At 34.9% G+C, this 21,693-nt stretch overlaps 3 protein-coding genes across 3 annotated transcripts; 1 reads left to right on the forward strand and 2 right to left on the reverse strand.

Moving 5' to 3' along the window:
• The first annotated feature begins 493 nt into the window (after positions 1-493).
• Positions 494-2,905, forward strand: LOC139845558 (pectinesterase 2-like). The gene is made up of 2 exons (XM_071835816.1): positions 494-1,385; positions 2,211-2,905. Exons 1-2 carry the CDS (start codon positions 494-496, stop codon positions 2,903-2,905), a joined length of 1,587 nt encoding a protein of 528 aa, XP_071691917.1.
• Positions 2,906-7,028: 4,123 nt separating this feature from the next.
• LOC139843249 (uncharacterized) lies at positions 7,029-16,122 on the reverse strand. Its single transcript, XM_071833318.1, has 15 exons — positions 15,716-16,122; positions 15,430-15,513; positions 13,678-13,751; positions 13,546-13,579; positions 12,600-12,658; positions 12,026-12,140; positions 11,880-11,917; positions 11,573-11,670; positions 11,432-11,487; positions 8,365-8,650; positions 8,122-8,240; positions 7,961-8,017; positions 7,785-7,850; positions 7,620-7,694; positions 7,029-7,329 (listed from the first exon to the last, which is right to left on the reverse strand). The coding sequence occupies exons 1-15, from the start codon at positions 15,926-15,928 to the stop codon at positions 7,255-7,257; spliced, it is 1,449 nt and encodes a 482-aa protein (XP_071689419.1). The 5' UTR covers positions 15,929-16,122; the 3' UTR covers positions 7,029-7,254.
• A 2,041-nt stretch (positions 16,123-18,163) lies between these two features.
• Positions 18,164-20,183, reverse strand: LOC139839931 (large ribosomal subunit protein eL15-like). Its single transcript, XM_071830146.1, has 4 exons — positions 20,079-20,183; positions 19,830-19,996; positions 19,316-19,513; positions 18,164-18,527 (listed from the first exon to the last, which is right to left on the reverse strand). The coding sequence occupies exons 1-4, from the start codon at positions 20,080-20,082 to the stop codon at positions 18,282-18,284; spliced, it is 615 nt and encodes a 204-aa protein (XP_071686247.1). The 5' UTR covers positions 20,083-20,183; the 3' UTR covers positions 18,164-18,281.
• Between the last annotated feature and the right edge of the window lie 1,510 nt (positions 20,184-21,693).

Genomic DNA, 21,693 nt, shown 5'->3' on the forward strand with positions numbered 1-21,693 from the left:
ATCTTTATCAAAAGACGTAAAAAACAGATTTATAAAACTGTTCAAAATATATCAAGTTTAAAAATTAGAGTACATTTTTTATAACAATATTCACATGTATAATACTCGTACATTTATATACCTTAATGATAACGTTTTAGGCCCTCAGTTAAAAACACTTTCAAAAAGTATCCGTTTTTTAATAGAAAAAAATCACCCTAATTTCAAAGATACGAGCGATGGCGACCACGTGCATTGCAATAAACATCAAAAAATAAATAGCGTAAAACACTTGCTATTCTTCAACAAGCAATCATTTTTCTACCCTTCTTCATTCATTGTTTTACTTAATTTCACTTAAACTTTACTTACACATTTTATCGATTCAAATCTTCGTATCGTATTATAAAACCACAACCCATCATACACTATACCATCATTTCAATCCAAAACTCCATCTACACCTAACGCAATAAACCACAAATATCGAACAATCAAAATTCAAGTCCTAAAAATGGCTTCCTTTAACCTCTTTTCATCGTTTTGGTTGTTTGTATTCGTCTTATCATCTTTATTTAATGTATCTAGACAACTCAATGAGGAAGCAAGTGACGACATCAACTCATGGTGCCAAACGACTCCTCATCCTAATCAGTGCAACTATTTCCTAAGTCGTGGCCCGCATAGCAGGCCACGACATAAAGCTGATTTTCGAATGTTAGCTTTACAGGCTGCAATCGATAACGCTAATGAGGCTCAAGGATGCGCGAAAAACCTTGGAAAAATGTGTCGAACAACTGCAACAACAGCAGTTTGGAACGATTGCTACAAGCTTCTCAATAACACAATCTATCAACTTAACCAAACCCTAGTTGGCTTAAAAAACAACCAAAGCTCCGATTTTGACGCGCAAACATGGCTAAGCGCCAGCCTTACAAACCTCCAAACTTGTTTTTCGGGTTGTGTTGACTTTAACTTGACCGACTTTGTTACTCCGATTAGGTCAAGTAATTTAACTGAAATGATAAGCAATAGTTTGGCTATAAACCATGGGTTCTTGAAACAAAACTCAAGTTTTGATCAAACAAACGAGTTTCCAACATGGGTGACACATCTTGACCGGAGATTATTGGCTACGATGTCACTACAATCGGTTGCAAACGTAACGGTGGCACCAGGGAGTAACTTCTCGACGATTCAATCAGCTCTTGATTATGCTGGAAGTATCGATCGTAAGAATCAAAGATTCGTAATTTATATTAAATCTGGTGTATATAATGAAAACATTGAGATTGCGAACGATTTGACTAATATCATGTTTGTGGGTGATGGGATTCGATACACCATTATCACGGGCAACAAGAGTGTGGCCGGAGGTTCCACAACTTATGCCTCTGCAACCGTTGGTAAGATTTTGTTTTTATAATAATGATATAACTATTTTTATTAAAAAAAAATTACGAGTATAAATTATTATCTAATTAAGTGGTTGAATATGAAAGTTGGATGGATTGTAATACAATGGTTGACCTGTTAAGTAAATTATGATAATTGGTTAAGTTAATCTTTGAAAATAAACATCGTAAAGAAGGATTGTACGTGTGAATACAATGATACGATAAAAAGTAAAGTGGTCTAAAGTCAACGACGTATATTTTCCCTAATTTCATGCATATGGTTGCATGCTATTTCTTGAATATACACGTAAATTGTTTTCTGTTGGATTAAACTATAACGTGCGGTGACCTGCTAAATAATTTCTTGAGGTTCCTCGCTCATTTTATGGGCTTCGGAGGTATCAGACATTTTGCGTTCGAGCTTCACCTGAGAGAGTTTTACTACACGCGATGCCCGTATAAATTTGCTGTGGTGATTTCCTCCTGAAGGGCGGTAGGACCATAAATGGTTCGTCCCAACATCGCATTTGAGCCCCTGTCAGTGAGTCATAACCGCCGTTTGATTAAAAAAATCGGATTAAACTATTGCTTAATTAACTCTTTATTTTGACTCAAGCCAAGTCATGATTGAATCATATCATATCATCAAAATATTTAACTGTACAAAACATGACAAATAGAGTATAACAAACGAAAAGCTATCTTATAATTCTACAATTTCTACAATTCTAATAATTTTATTTCCCTAATTGTTGCCCTTGATATAATATGTGCACCCCTTTGTTCAACCAATTATTTCTTATTTTCTTATCACTAAAATGAATTGGAATGCAGGAGTTGATGGTTCTGGATTCATAGCTCGTGGCATAACATTCCGGAACACGGCCGGCCCTAAAGCCGCCCAAGCAGTAGCCCTCCGATCATCATCCGATCTCTCGGTATTCTACGCTTGCAGCTTCGAAGGTTATCAAGACACTTTATTCGCCGTTTCTCAACGCCAATTCTACAAACTCTGCTACATATCAGGCACAGTCGATATCATATTTGGTAACGCAGCTGTAGTTTTCCAAAACTGCGTAATGCTAGTCAGAAAACCCTTGACTGGTCAAGTAAACACAATAACCGCTCAAGGTCGTGGTGACCCGTTTCAAAATAGTGGCATTTCAATTCACAATTGTCGCGTAATACCATCTTCTGAACTACTTCCGTTTCTGCCTTCGGTCCAAACATATCTAGGTCGGCCGTGGCAAGAATATTCTAGAACGGTTTTCATGAAAACGTATCTTGATGATTTTATTAATCCAAAAGGATGGTTACCTTGGGGTAATACTGATTTTGCTTTTACGACATTGTATTATGGCGAATATGGTTGTTTTGGTAACGGTTCAGTTACGCAAAACAGAGTCAATTGGGTCGGATACCATGCGAATATGAATTTGACGGAAGCACAAGACTTCACTGTGGAACGGCTTATTTCTGGGAGGATGTGGTTACCATCTACGGGTGTACCATTCATTGCCGGAATGTGATAATATATTTTATTTATTAGTATTTATTTGTGTACATTATTTGATTCTATTATATATATTGGAATATAAAAAAAAAAAAACATCATTAGTTAGTTTTCCTGATTGTGATTATTAAAGTGTTACAAAACTTTGTATTCTAGAGTAGACATCACATGATTGCAGTCATTGAACTTGCACTTGCTTATATAACTGAATCAAGATACTTTGTATATGTTATTACAATATATGTATTGTGTGTATAGATGCACAAACCGGATAAAAAACCGGATTCGGACAAAAAAAATCGAATTTTTTTGTCCGGATTTTTAGGAACCGGTTCCGGATCCGGTTCCGGTTCTCGGCGTCGGATTTTTTTCCGGAACCGGTTCTTTTTCGGATTTCGATCGGATTTTTTCGGATTTTTCTTGGACTAGGATTCGATTTTGCGAATTATATTTTTACCGGTTCTATTTTTTTTTAACGTTTGACAACAATAATATAATCGGTATAAAGAAAAGTTAGTAATGCTCAACACAATAGATAATATAAATAACAATATTCGAACAATACAATTATAAAAATAACACTTTTATTCGAACGATACAATAATAAAAATAACAACACTTTTATTCGAACAATACAATTATAATTACGGAGTAATACATTTCGAGCTTCGGCATGGCCATCACCCAATAATGTATTAAGACTAAAGTATATCGAGCTTCGGCATTGCCATCACCCATTATACTTTAGTCGTCAAATGACCCAAATGTGTTATCTTGTTGAGCGCGTTGAGGACGGTGCCTTCGATCGTAGTCTTCAAAAGCGGGGTCATCAACTAGAGAAAGGTAAGCTTGTTGGTAACCCGATACATTCATTTCGGTTTGGTCCATATCAAACGCTTCATAGTCACCTTCATCCACTTCGTTTAGTTCATTGTCGGAATTCTCTTCGGTTGTTGTAGGTGATAATCCCGCTAAATTTTCTTCATACTCTATACATTCTTCAATGTCGTTATATAACGGACCTTCTAATGAAGTTTGATCGTGTATCCTATCTACCCCATCTAAATAATCTTTCAAACATACACATACTTTCACGGCTTGGGGGGTAAGTCTTGACCTTCTTTCCGATATAATTCGACCACTCAAAGAAAAGGCCGATTCGGAAGCTACGGTTGAAGCTTGAACGGTAAATAAGTCACGAGCCATAATGCTTAATATTGGATATGTGTCTTGTTTTGTTTCCCACCATTTTAAAATGTCAAGGTTGTTAAATTGTTCTTCACTCATGTTTAGTGCAAAGTTTGCCATCTTATAATTTCTCAACTCGCTTGTGGGTGCCGATGTTCGTGCACGTTTGGAAGCGTCTTCACGTACCAAGTTAAAAAGACTTATTTTGAGGTCTCGGCTCCTTCGAGAAGATGATTCGGGTTGGTCAACAATTGGGTTTGATTGTCGACCATATTTTGTTGCATAAATACCAAACATATTCTCAAAAACATCATTAAAAGCGTGTACTTAGTTCAAAAGATAGTTGGGTTCGTCATCGAAAATACCATGCACACAATCAAAGTTGGTATATATTGCTGTCATCAATCGTTCAACCCCATTAAAATTTAATCGTGGGTCAAGTGCGGCCGCACATAAAAATACCTTCGGTATCTCTCCAAAATATTTTTTTAGTTTTTTTCTTATATGAAAAATCGCTTGTCTAAAAATAACATTATTTGAGTTCGCAAATTCGCATATTTTTTCCGTCATTATATAAAATTGTTCTAAAACTAGTACACTAGTTGGGTAATAAACACCCGATAACATTGTTGATGCCTCTTTAAAAACTTGTAAAAAACTTGTTAATGATTCCAAGTCATCCCATTCGTCGTCACTAATTGGTTCGGGAAATCCCTTTCTAAGTAGTTTTCTATTAAAAGCGATTAACGTTTCTTTTTGACGTAAAATATTTTCGAACATTAAACAAGTAGAATTCCATCTTGTATTATTATCAAAATAAGGACCTAACCAAGTGCCATGACAATCTTTAACAAAAGCCTTATAGTTATGATGTCGTGCGTTGCTCGTACGATAAATCGTTACTAATAATCTTCTAAATTTTTCTTTTAATGAAGAACAAAAAGCTAAACAATCTTGAACTCCCAAGTTTATAATATGAGCAACACAACGTGTATGAATAAATGCACCATTTAAAATCGGTCTAAGTGCAATTTTTAACTCACTCATGGCCGCATCATTATTAGATGCATTATCTAGCGAAATTGTAAAAACTTTATCGATTAAATTATATTCTTCTAAAGTGTCTTGTAACGCTTTTTTATATTATTACCATTATATGGATAACCAAATATTTTAAAATCGATAACACGTTTCATTAAAAGCCACGAATCGGGATTAAACCAATGAGCGGTAACGGCTAAATAAGAATTTGTCGTTCCATGTGGTGCGCTCCAAACATCACAAGTTATAGAAACCCTATGTTTATATGTTCGAAAACCTTCAATTATTTCAGTTTTAGCTTTTTTCCATAATTTAAAGGCGTCACGTCTTAAGGTAGAACGACTTACATTGCTATATCGCGGTTGTAGTCGATTCCGAATTAGCTCCGTAAGCCTTGGATTGTCGAAGTGGTTGAAAGGAAGCGCTTGTTGAATGAAAAACCTTGACAAATCTTGCCGAAGAGCTTCGGCATCGTATTCAAAAATCGAACCATCGGCCCGCATTGTTTGTTGTCTCGGGTCTTGCCTTGCACTACAACTTTTGTCAAGATGTTTTCTTAACGTTGTATTACCCGAAACACCCATGAACTTCATACATTGTGTACAACGAGCTTTTTCCGCACCATCCTTCATTACACACAACTCGAATTTGGACCAAACGTCCCCTTTTCGCTTTGTTTCTTTTTTGTAATCAATATCGGCCGTAGTGTAGCCTTGTGAAGATGTTCCAACGGAAGCGGAACCGGAAGCGGAAGCTTGTGAATTATCCATTATGGGATAAGTAAGTAGAGATTAGAGAATATTTAGTGATTTAGAAAGAAATATGAGAATGTTTGTTGGTGCATTTTCAACCAAAGCTAAACCATGTATTTATAATGGACTTTGTGGGGTTAAAATGGTCCAAAAAAAAACTCAAAAAACTGCAAAAAAAAAGGCTGAAACTGCAAAAAAAAAAAAAAAAAAAAAAAAACGGCTATTTTTTTTTAAAACCGGATCGGATAAAATCCGATTTATATCCGGAAAAAATCCGGTTCTCTTGAAAATCTGGATCCGGTTGGAACCGGATCGGATGCCCATCTCTAATTGTGTGTATGATCATGTAATGATCGTATAGCCCAAACGCAATGTCCTACAATATAAGCCCAAGAGTCCATCATTTTCTAAAACCAATTGGTGATAGAAAGACTTCCCCTTAGACTTATATACATACATTTGTTTTATCCCATGACCGATGTGGGACTTTGGTTTGCACCCTTACAGATCAAACCTTATAAAGAATCAATGATCAGAATCTCGAGTACAACAGCACCAACACGAGTCTCCATAATCTCAATCTCGTGATCATTCAGCTGTAAAGAGTTCCTAAAGATTAAAAATTCTATCAAAGTTTCAGGATCATTGAGTTCCCATGTAAGGCCGTCGTCCAGGTCATGTATCAGTAGCAGCAAGTACTCGATGTATGACTTATGTGCTTCCTTATAAATTTAGTGTCGGCAACTGTTTTACGATGGTGAAATTAAGGGTCTATATGTTACTCTTTTTTGTTGGATGTTTCGGTTGTAAACTTTTACTAATGCTCACTAAAATCACTTGTTTATTTGGGGACAAATAGCTTTTTACAAACTCAAGTTCCTATAGAAAACATCCTCAAAGATATGACTATATGAGTATTTACTTTAAGTACAAGACTTATGACTATTGTTAAATTCATATCTTATTTATGTTTTGTATTATTGACCTGATCTTATTTGACCCACCCATATGACAATTTATTTGTTGATTTAACACTCTAAAGTTCTTACAAACACACGTTAGTTTAAGTCATAGATTCGCCACTGACTGGATTATTTTAACGTTTAATACAGACCAAATCACCAGGACACAACAACGGACCTGAGATTATAGAATAGCTTACAAAGACAATAGAATAATAGAATTAAAATCAAAATAAGCATAAATCACGTACAGGAAAAACATAAAGAAAGTTGGGGACTGATTCTACTCACAATAGAACTAGGAGTTTAATTGACTTGAAAATTATTTACAGATTGTTTTCTTATTCGGCTTTGTAGAAGAGAACAGTTTTTTGAAAATTGATTAAGAGATGCTCGAGATCGATCGATACCTGTAGTTAACATCAACGTGTACTCTTGACTTCACCTGTCTGGCCGTTGCTTCCTTTGGAGGCAGAAGAAATACCTTGTTCGATACACTGATTCAATACCACAACGTTTAAGGAGATATTAAAAAGAGAATCCATAATTATAAAGTCCTAATATAATATTGCTGGAAAATGAATAATCCCAACAACATCTAATCTAGTAACTTTGAGACATATTGATGTCTTCTAATTAGAATAATAATATGTAATATATAATATATGCTCTTAATTAGAATAAAGCTATATATATACTGACAACTCAATAAAATATTTATACTGACAACTCAAAATTGGTGCCTATGCAAATACATGGTATGGGTATAAAATGAAATACAACATACCTGAAGAAGATGATTGTGTAGCCAATCAAGAGTCTGTGGAAATGTTGTTGCAGATATATTAGCAACTGTCAATCCCTGTTCCAGATATATTCAATAAAAATAAATCCTTATGAACACGACCACTAATAAGATTTTTTCCATGATTAAAATGTGATTTGAAGGTACCTGCGACTTAAATGAGCACAGATAGTCCTGAATAGTTTTCAAATTGCTGATCAATTTATCCTTTTCCTGAAAATGTTCAAACACAAGAATAATTCAATATATTTACCCTAACTTGAAAATGTAGAAAGAGTGTCAACTAACTGCTATACAAAACATAGTAATAAATATATAAATACCTGGACTGGATACTTATCACTGAATTTTCGACTGGATATCCATTCTTCCAGTAGAGCCTGCGATAAGATGAGGCACTTGATTTATTATTTTCTATTTTGAACTACAGATTTTTTTTATATATAATTAATCACACTCTAAGACATTAAGAACATCTTGATACCTTATGATCAAATTCTGCCATCTTTAGGACTATAGGAATTATTACTGGTTCAGTGACCCCAGATTTCTCTCTTGCAAGAACAGGCTTCTTCTCCGCCGCTTGCTCTTTTATTTTCTCACCTGAATGGCCAAATAAGACAAATTAGAAAAAAGGCACTCTTTTAACTTATGTGTGAGAGTCAAACTTCATCAAACTTTATGAAGGACAAAACTAAATAAACATGGAGGTTAGTTAAGAGCTAACTTTGACTACCAGCAGCAGCTTGGTCATCGATATGAACAGAGTTGAGGCCATTTGTAATATTATCTGTCTCATTTGCTGCTGCTGCTACTGCTACTGTCTTGGAATTTTCAGTACTGTTATGGCTATTTTCAGTAAGAGTACCGAAAGCAGAAGCATTATTTTCCGCATCTTTTATTTCCTTTTCATCTGTCTTTGTAGATTTTGACTCGTCTGCATTCACTGGAGCGTTATGTGGTGATTTATTCTCTTCATCCATAAGGTATATACTAGGATCTACATGCATCCCCTACAAGGCAAATTCATGGATTGTGTAAATGTGTTATCGTTTGGAAGGAAGAATGTTTATATGAGAATGAATTAATAGATTATAAGAAATCCACATGCATCCACCAGTTCATTGTAAAATTATAAACAAAATAAAACTCAGCATACAAGTGAGTATGAAGCAGATTTAAGTAAGCTGATAGGAGAGTTTCAAGCTTGGGTTCAGTGAGAAATCATAATATACCATTTTATGATGTAACAATTAGGTGTACATGACATCATTGGGTATCTGGTGTTTTTTTTTTTTTTTTTTGAAAGGCAAGTAAATTTTATTATTAAAAAGAACCAAATACACGAGATTAAAACTAGCAAGGAACTAGACAAAACACGAAACAACACGCAGCCACAAAATTAGGACGCACACACGCAAAAGCTCGAAAACTATATAGGGCACACAATCACGAAGACATTAGAGATAACACGACACGACAACTGAGAAAACTATGTTTCCAAGTCCGATGATGTATCCGAGTCCGATGACGCGCAAGAAGAGCAACATGAGCAACAGCCAATATCCTCCTCCGAGTTATTCATCACATTGTCGATAAAATATCTTTCGTGCCATCGAAAATTATCTCGACGTCGGTTACGCTTCATATTATTCCTACCCCATACATGATTAATAAAATGACTTTTGATCAAAGGAGGAACTTTTTTCCTTTTAACACGAAAACGAGCAACCGCGGTATGAGCTGGAATAGACGTCACGACACATTCTTTTTCGTATGAACTAGGATCACCCACGTCTCTTTCGTCTGAGCCCAAGCTCGGCCCATTTGAAGAGTAATTGTCCATATTAGAGTCAGAAGTACAATCTGGCCCAAAGGTTTGATCCGGCTCAACATGTTTTTGAAAATTCCTTGGAGATTTCAACGAACCAGCATCACTCGTGCTGTTATTTTCATCGAGACCAGCGTCGTTCATCTTGGAAAACGAAAAATCCCTCGGCCTTTGAACTGCATCCGACATCGGACCGTCGATTATTTCCGGTGTGGATACCGGTGCCGGAGAATCAACGGACGGAGCCCGAGTATTCTTGTTTTCAGGCGACACAATCTCACCATCTTCTACCTCATCGATTCCTTCTGCAGGTACACAATTACCCTGTTCTTCAACAGGTTTCCCTTTGTTATCTTCATCATAGGAACGATTGATCTCACCCATGTTTGATGATTCCTTATTCTCACTTAACGATTTATTACACTCACCCGACAATTCATTATCACCTTCTGATTTATCTTTGGCCGATTGAAAATCTCCATCCTCGACGTCGACCTTAAGCTTATTCACTTCAACCAGAGACCAAAATAACCGATCCTTGTTGAAACTAAAAACGAGATCGTGGTTGTTCACCGAATCAGGAAGATCGAATACTATCCATTTACCCCCGACTTTTATCTCGATGTGATTAGAGAAAGGAATCTGAGATACTTTTGGGTTATGTTTAAACTCTACAAGCGATTCTGCGAAGCTTTTGCCTTCCCATCTTGAAGGTTTTGACGATCCCTGATTCCAGGGAGCAGGAGGGAAGTCTTCATACCCCTCAACATTCAATTTGAAATCACGAACCTTATTCGATGACTGTTTATCTATACTCCTCTCCAAAGCCTTGTAAGCACGAACCCATTTCCCGTTAACTTGTATGGTGTTTAATATTCTGGCAAAAGAGTCAGTATCCGTGATACCTTCAAAACGGACATACCCGAAACGTTGACCGCTCGACAATCTCTTACGTGCAAAGTACACGTCTTTGAGATTCCCGTATTCCCCAAAAACTCTTCGGCAATCATCACGAGACCATGTATCCGGAAAATTGAAGATCAGGAACGAAGTTACTCGACTATCACTCGACTTTGTAAACGAAAAGCCGTTTGGCTTCGACATTGAGATTACATCATCGTCCGCCAGAAGATTGACCGGAGGAGATGATGATTGGATCGCCGGAGAAGATGATTGGGTGAGGTAAAAAGAGTGTGAGAGAAAACAACTCTTTGAGACAATAAGTCGAGAACAGTTGGCGGGCAACTCAAAAGAATGGAAGTGAAAACCAAAATTAGAAGAGGAAATCTCTAGGGTGACTAACAGGGACAAAGGATAATGGATCAAAGTACGTACTCTTAAGTTTACATATATTCTTAAATTGAAAATCAAAGTTACCTCTCTAACTTATAGTAAGAATTCTTCACACCAAAACTCATGAAAGCTAACAAAGGTCTGCAACGATTTTGTGACGGATCTTGATTGAAGCCGGTATGATGGAATGGATCTTGACGGCGACGTGGGTGGTAATCTCCGGCCAGATCTGGTGTCGTAATTTCAGTTGTGGTGCCGGCAATAAATATTTACGAAGTATCAGATCTTAATTGACGAATTAACTAAAACCTTTGAGGAATTGTGGGTTTGACGGATCGTTGAATTAAAAATGACTGGAAGAATTGTTGGGTTGGTTTTGAGTAATTTGCGATTTCAATTTACAAAATCAAACGGATGAATATGTTGACTTGTGAGATCTTTTTTTAGTGTTATGTCAACATTTATTCGACCGGAATGTTATCCCTAATTGAAGTATATACAAGACTATTACAAACATACAATATTGCAAACAGTTCTTTAGTAATTAGGGTACAAGAGAAGAATCCAGCTACATGATCCATTTTGATTTAATCTAATCACAATCATTGTAATGGGATAATATAGTGATATATGACCTCAGAACATATCTATACTTAATTTTTTTAGGTACCTCAATGATGATTGGCTTCCCATCTTTCATTGCTTTCTTCAAATCTCCAGCCAAACCTACAACAAAACATGATTCGCACGATCAATTAATTATTTCTATAATTTTTGTAACTCCAGACTGGCCTTAGCCGGAAACTAATACCTTTTCTAACAATTCTGCATTCTCTACAAAATTCAGTGATTAGCTCCTCTGAAGAGCTGAAGTCTCGTGTCCATATAGGTGAAGATGTCAAAGGTGCACTGAGCCAATTAAAAGAACAACAATAAGCTTTATGCTTTAACTTACTATCATACATTTACTCTTGCTGAAATTCATCATAATTACTTTTTAGGATATCACAACATAGTGAAGAAAAATTAGTACTAGTTTGAATGTATTCTATCATTTCTTAAAGTTCAAAAAAGGACATTTATAAAGATATGAACAAAAGTATGGAAATGTTACGTACTCTGTCGACGTCCTTAGCAATTCATAGACCATATCTGTCTGTGACATTAACAATTAAGAAATATAAATATTAAAAGATTTAATGTGAAGAACATGTAAAATAAAGAAAAAAATGGACATCTTACAGATATGTGAAAACAGATTCACCTGCAAAACATTTGGCAAGTTTAGCCTTTGTGCAAGTTGGGTAGCAATTGTAGACTTTCCAACACATGCTGTGCCACATACAAGAATAACCAAAGGTACTCTTTGATGGTGAAATCTAAAAAGAGAATGAATAGGATAAACAAACAATATAAATGAAGTGTTTACAAAAAAAGCCAAATAAATACAAATAAATACAAATAAATAAATACATGATATTATTATCCTGTATTCTTAGGAATCAAGAATACCGAACTATGAGCCTATACAAAATATTGTTATTAACATTGATAATATTAGAAATGTAGTACTTTGTAATAGATATAAAAATAGTCTTTTTTTCTACATACAATAGTCAAAACTGAACTACTCCCATCAAATCAATATGAGCAACTGTATTAGTTTCATATCTCTGATTTCTTTTACACTAAAATCCTACTCTGGTTACACTAAATACAATCAGCATAAGCAATTTCATTGATCAAGATACCCTGACTTACTTAAAGTAAATCTAATCAACCTGTACGATTTGAGTTTCAGCATGTAGCCTTACTATAAAAAGGAAATGGGTCCATACCTAGTCATCATCTTGTAACGGTTTATGTATTCTTGCCCATAGCCCCGCCGCTCCATGAGCTACAAGAAAAATGTCAAAATCTTAACAAACTTTCATGATTAATTTTGAGATAAGTCATAATTATCATCATGCATTCGACAATTAAAGTAGCATTACTGTAAAAGCACAGACAAAGCCTTCCTATATGTGAATATTTTAAGACACAGCTTCATCCAACCAAGCCTTAGCACATGCAGTTGGGCGTAGGCTAAAACAAAAGTTACAGGAAACTGCAAATGGTGGTATGTAGATCTCATTATCTCATTCAACGTAATTGAATGCCTTTTATCTAATAAAAATAAACGAATCATACGCCAAATACAACTTTAACCCCTTTACAGTAATCATCAACTTCTAGTAAAATGAATATCTTGAGATGTTTTTGCATCATGGGTATATTGACATTATATATTAGATGCATGAAAACGATTTAACTAGATAATCTATCAAATTCTTTGAAAACACAAAATTTAAACAAATTAACCTAACATTCTCAATGTCATAATTAAATATGAGTTGTAGGACTACGGACGTCAAACAATGATAAAGTATAAGTTATCTGGCATTGCAACAACTTATCTGTTTCAGTTGATAATTGGTACATTCCTAAAAGAATTTCTTTTAGTTGTTAATGTGGTTGTCAGCTAGTTTTAGAAGAAGTAATCATAATGCACCCCTATATAATCTGAGTGCCATAAGTCTTTATATCCTGATCATTATAGTTACTTGAAACATGTTTAATATAAGTATCGAGAGACAATAACCAGCGACAGATAAGTAACATAAATTTAAAAACAACAGACAGGCTGCAACATCACATGCTTGCAAGTAAACCTAAATCACTTCAAAAAGATACCAGTAGTAACTCTAGGAGATACATTGAAAGATGAACATTGTAGTGATATACCTTAAACAAATTGGCTTCCAGATCGGACTGAGAGCTGCAAAATGAAAGCCTGATGCATAAGGTTATAAAGTTTACATACAAAGAATCGAATAGTCAAAATGGAGGGCTTCAAGATGAGATACGATGACATACACGTCCAGAAGGCTATTATCTATGAGCAGCTTCTTGAGTTCAAGAGCAATTTTTAGAGCCACGTGATTAGGAATCTAAAACACAAAAACAATATGATGTTTATATTTGAACTTTACAGTCACATAAGCAGAAAAGAATGATAAAAGTAGAAATGCACATAACAAGGAAAGTAAATATTTGCCACTTGAAGCTTTTAAGAGTCCTTTGAAGTTTCTATGAAAAACACTTTAAGCTTCTGAAAGGTATGCAGAATGAATGAAATCCAAAAGGAGCTTATAAACTAGTTGCACAATTTGGAAATCCAAATTTTATTTATGTAGTAGCATTTCCAATGCACGCGATAGAATTTCAGCTACATTTTCTAAAACCTTGCTTTGTCATTACTATCTTCTCACAACTATCAGTTCTGTACGAGTTTTGATTATGTATGCCTATATCATCAGGGACGGAACTTCTTTAAGACAAAAGGGGGCGGTCTCCCCTGCTAGAAATCTACCTGTAGTTAGCCTTTTCAATGGTAATATATGAAAACTACATGACTTTTTCATCACCGCCCTTGTAAAATAAACGTTGAAAGTTGAGATTAATTGGTTAAAGCCTAGATATATGTTCTCGGCTCAGACCCACTAGATTATAAGGTCAATATAACTAATTTCTGTAAATATTTAATTTTAGTAATACTATAAGTAATACGAAAATTATATTTAATAATCTAGACATCATGCGTCTATTTTAAATAATCACTTTAAGGTATTTTTATTCTTTTATACATGCATACCTTCAATTGATATGTTAAAAATTACATAAAATTTTAATGACTTTTTAAAGACGATCGCAAGTATTATCATTAAAGTGCAAAAAATCATTTAATTAGTGATTATGTATTTTAATCAAAATGATGGTTATAAAACGCTACAATAACTTAACGAGTGCGCTTACAAGTGTGGTTGGAAAAATTCATAAAAAAGTACTACACATTTAAGTGAGGAAACCCCCCCCCCCCCCCCCCCCCCCCCCCCCCCCCCCCTCTTACTAACGTTGTCAAGTTCCGCCCCTGTATATCATATGCGCCAGACTACCATAGATAAGAAGCGACACAGAATTCTATAGTATATGAACACGATTTTGAAACTTTAAAGTAATATAAAAAGTTATCTCCGTGGGGATAGTAGAAGCAGACTTTTAGAATTAACTACGCTTCAAAGCAATAAGATGTCAACTTTGATATCTGGAGCAAAGAACTAACATAGTTCGAAATTGATGTGATATAAGCTTTTGTCATGACACCTGAACAGTTCCGCCATTTGTCTAACATACAATGAATCCTTTCTACAACCTAGTTGCAATATCTCTTATATGTGCTTGCAGTCCTAATAAAAAGGTTGCATTTCATGTGTCATTGCGCATTCAGAAATGTATGACACATGAATGTGACATCGAAGCACGCCATAACTCTGCTCACACCTATTAGACATAATAATATGTGAGAATTTGAGGTAGTTCCTTTTGTGCTATTACCAAAGGGAAACCTTAGACACGTGTTATAGTGCATCATATGAGCTAATCACCTTTACAGATTAGGTAATTATCAACAATTCCTTACTAATATATCCAACGATTATCATTTACTGAACACAATTAGGCATGACAACTACTTGGTTTTGTGCAAAATAACACAAAACTTAACAGCTTGTAACAGATAAAATTAGACAATTGTACAAATCTATGATAAAAAAGGATTAATGGCAAAACCTTAGTAACAGTCAGCATTCTGCTAAGTAAAAATCTAGAAAGCACATAGTAATGATCTGCATTGTCACCCAGCCAAACTTTCACCTGATAACAATAAAAGAAGATACATAAAGTAATCCAGAACCAATATATACAATCATTTATCTGCATGCATAACTAGAGAGATTAATTAATTAACACAATCCTAATATAAATCCATAATTACGTGTCGCATATTGAACAACTAAACATTTAAATAATCATATCATCATAAATATAAATTAATAAATAAATAAGAAGTAAAAACCTTGACGAAATCGTATTTAGAGGAACCGTTACGAGTGCCGGTGCGCACAGGGAAGTCATTGGTACTAAATTGCTTCTCTTCTGATTCTGATTCGTGTTCATCTTCTCGAAGGGATCCTCGATTATTTGAAGCTGATGATGATGATGATGACGGGGGTGGTGGTGATTTTGGTTGGTTAGGGTTTGCAATTAATACTGATTTGTCCTTCTTCATTTCAATCTGATTTTTCAGGATTCTAGCTCTGCGGTGAATCGAAAACTATTATTATCAATTATATAAAGCGGCGACGAAATCAGTTAATTGAAATTGATTAAATTTTCTTCTGATAATAAGTAATGAATTAACAGAGAGATTTTTCAAGGAAAATAAGTGGGATCCAGCAAATCTTTAGAGAAAGAACGAACAACTCCGACGCTGGTATCAAATGTGAGTAACGAGTATAGATGACAATGGTCACGTGATTTATATGGATGTTTTTTTTTTTTTTTTTTTTTTTTTTTTTTTTTTTTTTGAGTGTTATAATTGATATTCTAACTAAGCACGTGAGTGACCACCTAATCACCAGTTCAATTCCTAGTTTATGCCAAATTATTCAAAAAGAAAAAAGAAAATGTGACTAGAGGCGCGTATAATGCGCAATTCACCCGGTACCAGATCTCACACTCGGGGGCTTGATTACCCGATGCTTTACCTTCTATGGGGAGCCAATGTGCTCGTTTATAGGACGGTTTACTCGTTTACCAAAAAAAAAATAACAATTGACATTCAACTACGTTCTTATTGACTTTTTATATTGGGCTAGACTCAAATACGTTTCCATTATATTCCACAATAGAAACAACAAACAAGTCGTTGAAAACTCGTTGAAGCAACGAATCGAGCGATGAATACCAACACGTGAATTACAATATTTGAAACTCTTCAAACTCCAAACACAATCTAAAACCGACAACCAAACCTCTTCAAAGTACCAAAGGGCTTCTGATCTAGTGGTATCGAGGTAACTCATCAACCTTGAGATTGTGAGTTCGAATCTCGTTGTGGAAAAATACGGGTGTGTGTGTGTTTAAGATTCCAAAAAAAAAAAAAAAAAAAAAAAAAAAAAAAAAAAAAAAAAAAAAAAAACTCTTCAAAGTTTCTAGATTAACAAATAAACGATTAAAACCAAACACAGCTACAATCACCGCAAATAACAACGGATAGCCAAAACTACATCCATAGACCACAAATTCACAACCAAAGCCGGTCTAACACAGTTAGTAACTAACAACATTGGTAATCTAGGCAGGGACTTGCTTGTCATCTTTGTCGAGAAGTTGAGACTAACAATTGGAAGACATCCTTAAAATCCATGAGCAACAAACCAAAAGAAAAGAAATGGATACACCGAGGTCGAAAATTCATGACAGATGAAGCGTCAAGGTGAAAGGGAAGTACAACAAGGTGAATCGACGACGGTGGTGGAAAGACGAAGGGAAGGGTACATGAAGTAGTAAGTTGTAAACCCACAAATACGAGACAAGTTATCCGACTTTGGATGAACCTTTACGATGCCTAGCATCCGGTCGCGATGTAAACCCATCGACTTTATTGATATGGACACCTTTAGATATCCGGGACTTGAAGTTGTAAGTGAGAATTTGGACGACTCCCAAGTCCCAACTAGAACACGAGACGAAGGAGGAATTATACCACAATTTGCAAGATCTTGAAAAAAAAAAAAAAAAAAAAAAAAAAAACCTTTCTTGTTAATGATCGGGGTACCTCCATCACTTGCATCCTGAATAACACAATCCCTTGAAGATTTTCCCATTTCTGCTTTTTCTCAGAACCACGCTTCTTTTTAGACTCGAGAACCACATAATCCGAGTTAAAGGGTTGTGAATCCCATCAAACCGAGAATCATCAGGGGGAGTAACAACGGACTGAGAACCTACAATCTCATTATGTCCGGAAACATGGACTAAACCCGGTTGTAACCCCGGCAAAAGAATGAGATGTCTTCCATGGGTGACACTTGATTTGTTTTGGTTGATAAATATTTACTCCGTAATATGTTGTTTAGAATGAGAATTTTGCCTAGTTTTGCTTGGTTAGAAAAAACATCTTACATAGGATTGATGCTAAATTTACCGTTTGCATATTATGCCTAGAAAATGAACAGTTTTTGTAGCCTTTCAATTGAAACCTTAAAATAAGAAAACTATATAATTAGCACCGCATCTTGAGGGTCGGAAAAAGTACGAGGAATAACCTAGTGAGGCCGCATACATCATATCAAGAATACTTGCCCTATCCACGTAACTAAAACGGAGAAAGCCTCTTAGGTTCAACTAATACCCTTGAAAACTCATCAGCAAAAAAACATTTTAGTATATCAAGTCAATAAGATGTTGATGCAATGGGATACCTCTAAACAACTAAAGCAGAGCTATGTTTAGATCAAAATTGATTTAAAAAGCATTCATATCCTCAATTCTCAAACAGCAAAAAATAATATCAGTAAAACAAAATATACGAGTACAAGCCAGTGAAAAAGAAAACAAAGATAATGCAGATGAAGTGATCAACGGTAACGGCGAAGGGACAAAGTATTGTTTCTCTTCCAGGTAGCCCTTCTTGACGGACGCTGCTTATGGTTCAAGTGTCCCTTTCCACGAAGTCCCCTGTACTTTTTACCAGCAGATGTGAGTCCTCTAAGCTCTCTGTGTTTGTGTACTGGGTTGCAGATCCAGTTGATCCTTGGGTCGTTGCGGATTGCAGTATGTGCAGGGTCCACCAATATCACCTCAAAGTACTTGTAAGTTGAATCCTGTATTCAAGAATTGAACTCAGTGCCCACCAGATTTAGTTCATTGTAATTACTACGGAGTAATTAACATCAAATGCAGGTCCAAAATTGATGGGTGAGATGGGTTGAGCCAAGTACCAAAATGTTTTTTGGCCCAGTTTTTTGTATTTTGTAAATAACTAGCATGCCAGATATGATTATAATGAGTTTTTAAAATTATATTTGTGAAATAATGAGTTTTTTAAATGTAAACAAAACTAAGGACATTGCACCCATTTAATAGCCTGTCAACTGCAGAGCTGAAAACAGGTTGAGATGACCTGAACACTCAAAATAAAAAAGATATTTTCTATATAAGCATTTTTATACACAGTAGGAAGCTTTTTAATTGTTTAACCCCTTTCAATTTTAGCTAATGGTCAGCATTTAATCCACCAAAAAATGAGATACTGCTGAAACTGATCCCATTAGCATACAAAAAGGATAAATCTTGTTTTACAAAAATAGGCATACAGTAAGCAATATCATGGTAGAATGAAAACACCTAAACAAAACCATAAGAGCACCCCCTAAAAAGGTGACGTAAGAACCTAAACAAATACACCTACTAAAAACCCAACATCCGAAAAACAACCCTACACGGCACCAAGATTAACCACAGAGAATTGCACAAAAATAGAGAAACTTATTGCATGCAAGTAAATTGACAAAGCAAGATGAACATTAGAAGACGTGAGCCAAAAAAATAAAATCATATGCTGAGGAAAAATACTATAGACCCTGTCCACAAACAAAAGGCAGAGGCATACCTCATTGAGCCAGTAAGAGTTAAGAACCTTAAGCCCGCCCAATTTCCTCCCAGCTCGTTCCTCAGCAACGGACCTCTTGCTCCTTTGAAACTTGAGTTGGGTGACACCCTGGTTGGTAGGCTTTCCATACACAATACCTTTAGGTACTGGCCTCTTCCTTCCACCACGCCTCACACGTACTCGGTAAATCACATACCCCTACAATTATAATCAGTATTGATTGATTTAGCACAACATACGAAACATCAAACAGTAATTTATATCCTGTATAATATTACAACTGGTACCATTAGTATTAATAACTGAATACACTTAACAATTCAACCAGTGATTGCCATTTTCACAATGTAATAACGAATAACAATTACTTTATGTTAAGAGAATACAAAATGAACCAAATTTTGTAATAATAAATAAAAAGCAAGTAACAATCATTAAAACCGACAATAATGGATCACTAATATATAAAATATTTAACAGAAAAGGAAGAAATGGTTAGGTTAAAGAGAGTGACCTGTTTGGCTTTGTAGCCCATACGACGGGCCTTATCGGGTCGGGTAGGATGAGTGACCCGAACAATGGAGGGAAGCTGACGGTACTCCCAGCACCTAACTCTCTGCATGAATCTCATCACATCTGATTGTTTCTTCCTCCATAGTTCCGATACATACGTATACGCACCTAATTTTGAATCACAATTAATATATCAAATTCATAAAAAAATAAAATATAATGGAATTATGCGAGAGATGATTGTGCTTACCCATCGTTGAACTCTGATCCGGCTACGATCTACCTGCAAATCGATTTACGGCTGCTGATATTTCAGTTGGGAATAATGATGTAACGTTTTTGGATTAGGGTTTTTCGTGAGGGCAATGAATTTGATGTCAGCCCAATGACTGTTTTAGGCCCATTACGGTTGGATTTTCACTACAAATGGGCCCTGTGAACATTTTCAATGATGAAGTTGTGTTTAAAAAAAGAGCAACCACAGCAACAAAACGTAATCTCACAAATAAAATGTATGAAATGAAATATTGAAAGTCATTCTTCTAACAAAACGTGAAGTCATTTCTACATGATGAAGAGACTCAAGAGTAGACCATCTCTCCTTCAACTCAAAGACAAGAATACCTTTTTCAGAAAGACTTCGATCAATACACGACTATATTCTTAATTCAGAATAAGTTGTGTTTAATAAAGGCAAAATGATTCAAAATAGAACGAGATTTTGAATAAAAATAACATGTTTAATACTCCGTAGTAAATTTTAATAACACTTTAAATGATGTAAAATTATTGTATTAAGTTTTTAGATGAATAAATAAAAAATAAAAGAGAAATATAATTTAAGGAGGGTATAATAGGATATGTGTAATGATTAATTGATAATTTCAACTTGAATGATTATGTATAAATTTTTGTTTCATTTAACATCGCTTCTATTCTAATCTTATATTAGACTAAGAAGATGATGTCATAAACAAGCTTTACCCAAGCTTATAAAAAAAAAAAAAAAAAAAAAAAAAAAAAAACTCTAGACAATGTGATGATGTCATTAAGGATATATTAATACATTTAAACAAAATTAAGAAATCTTGAAAAAAAAAAACGTTTTTTAACAAATAATTAAATAAGATAAAATATAAAGAAAATATTAAATTAAATGGGATGCAGCTTTTATAGTCATGTGCACATGTACACGCCATCAAATATGTATGTGAAGGGTTATTGTTGTCTTGGGACTATAATAATACAGAGTAAAGAGTATTTCAAATTCAAGTTCATTCTTTTATATTCTTCATTTCAATATTTCATATTTCATATCGTTCATCCATTTTTCTTCATACATCACCAAAAATTAGGTTTAGCAAAATTAAAGTGATGTTTATGTAGGACAAAATTTTAAAAACCATACAAACTGAGATATAAACTGATACATAAAATTATTACAGTAGATGGAAATTACACACTAAAAGAAATACATAACAAAATTAGAAAAAAGACGATGGCCGGAGCTTGTGTTAAACACAATTCCCTTAAAACAGATTCGAGTCTTTCCCAGGGTACGGCGGCCTAAGCTGCGTACAGCCGGAGTAGAATACTTGCCTGAAAATGCAGAGGTTATAGAGAGTATTGCTGTGGTTTTTGGTGTGTTTCTCTTGGTATTTCCATGGATGAAGGTGGTATCCTTTTATAGACTAAAATTACCACTTGCAACCAACTCATTAAATGACATAAGCTACCCACTTGCAACTAACTCATTAAATGACATATTCAATACCATAAATACTGAATTTTAATGTCCTTAAAATCAGGGATTTGATTCTTAAATGAGTTGAAAAACTGCAACTAACTCATTAAATGACATTAAA

Source organism: Rutidosis leptorrhynchoides, chromosome 4 (assembly GCF_046630445.1).
Source record: "Rutidosis leptorrhynchoides isolate AG116_Rl617_1_P2 chromosome 4, CSIRO_AGI_Rlap_v1, whole genome shotgun sequence".
Lineage (NCBI taxonomy): Eukaryota > Viridiplantae > Streptophyta > Magnoliopsida > Asterales > Asteraceae > Rutidosis > Rutidosis leptorrhynchoides.

Excerpts from the sequence above, each read along its gene's own strand:
- LOC139845558 (XM_071835816.1), top strand. The coding sequence starts at position 494 with ATGGCTTCCTTTAACCTCTTTTCATCGTTTTGGTTGTTTGTATTCGTC. Across the intron at positions 1,386-2,210 it reads TTATGCCTCTGCAACCGTTG|GAGTTGATGGTTCTGGATTC; the intron begins GTAAGATTTTGT and ends ATTGGAATGCAG.
- LOC139843249 (XM_071833318.1), bottom strand. The coding sequence starts at position 15,928 with ATGAAGAAGGACAAATCAGTATTAATTGCAAACCCTAACCAACCAAAA. Across the intron at positions 11,671-11,879 it reads TTGCTAAGGACGTCGACAGA|TGCACCTTTGACATCTTCAC; the intron begins GTACGTAACATT and ends TAATTGGCTCAG. Across the intron at positions 7,695-7,784 it reads TGTGCTCATTTAAGTCGCAG|GGATTGACAGTTGCTAATAT; the intron begins GTACCTTCAAAT and ends TATCTGGAACAG.
- LOC139839931 (XM_071830146.1), bottom strand. Across the intron at positions 19,514-19,829 it reads TGGGCTACAAAGCCAAACAG|GGGTATGTGATTTACCGAGT; the intron begins GTCACTCTCTTT and ends TTATAATTGTAG. Across the intron at positions 18,528-19,315 it reads ACTCTTACTGGCTCAATGAG|GATTCAACTTACAAGTACTT; the intron begins GTATGCCTCTGC and ends TCTTGAATACAG.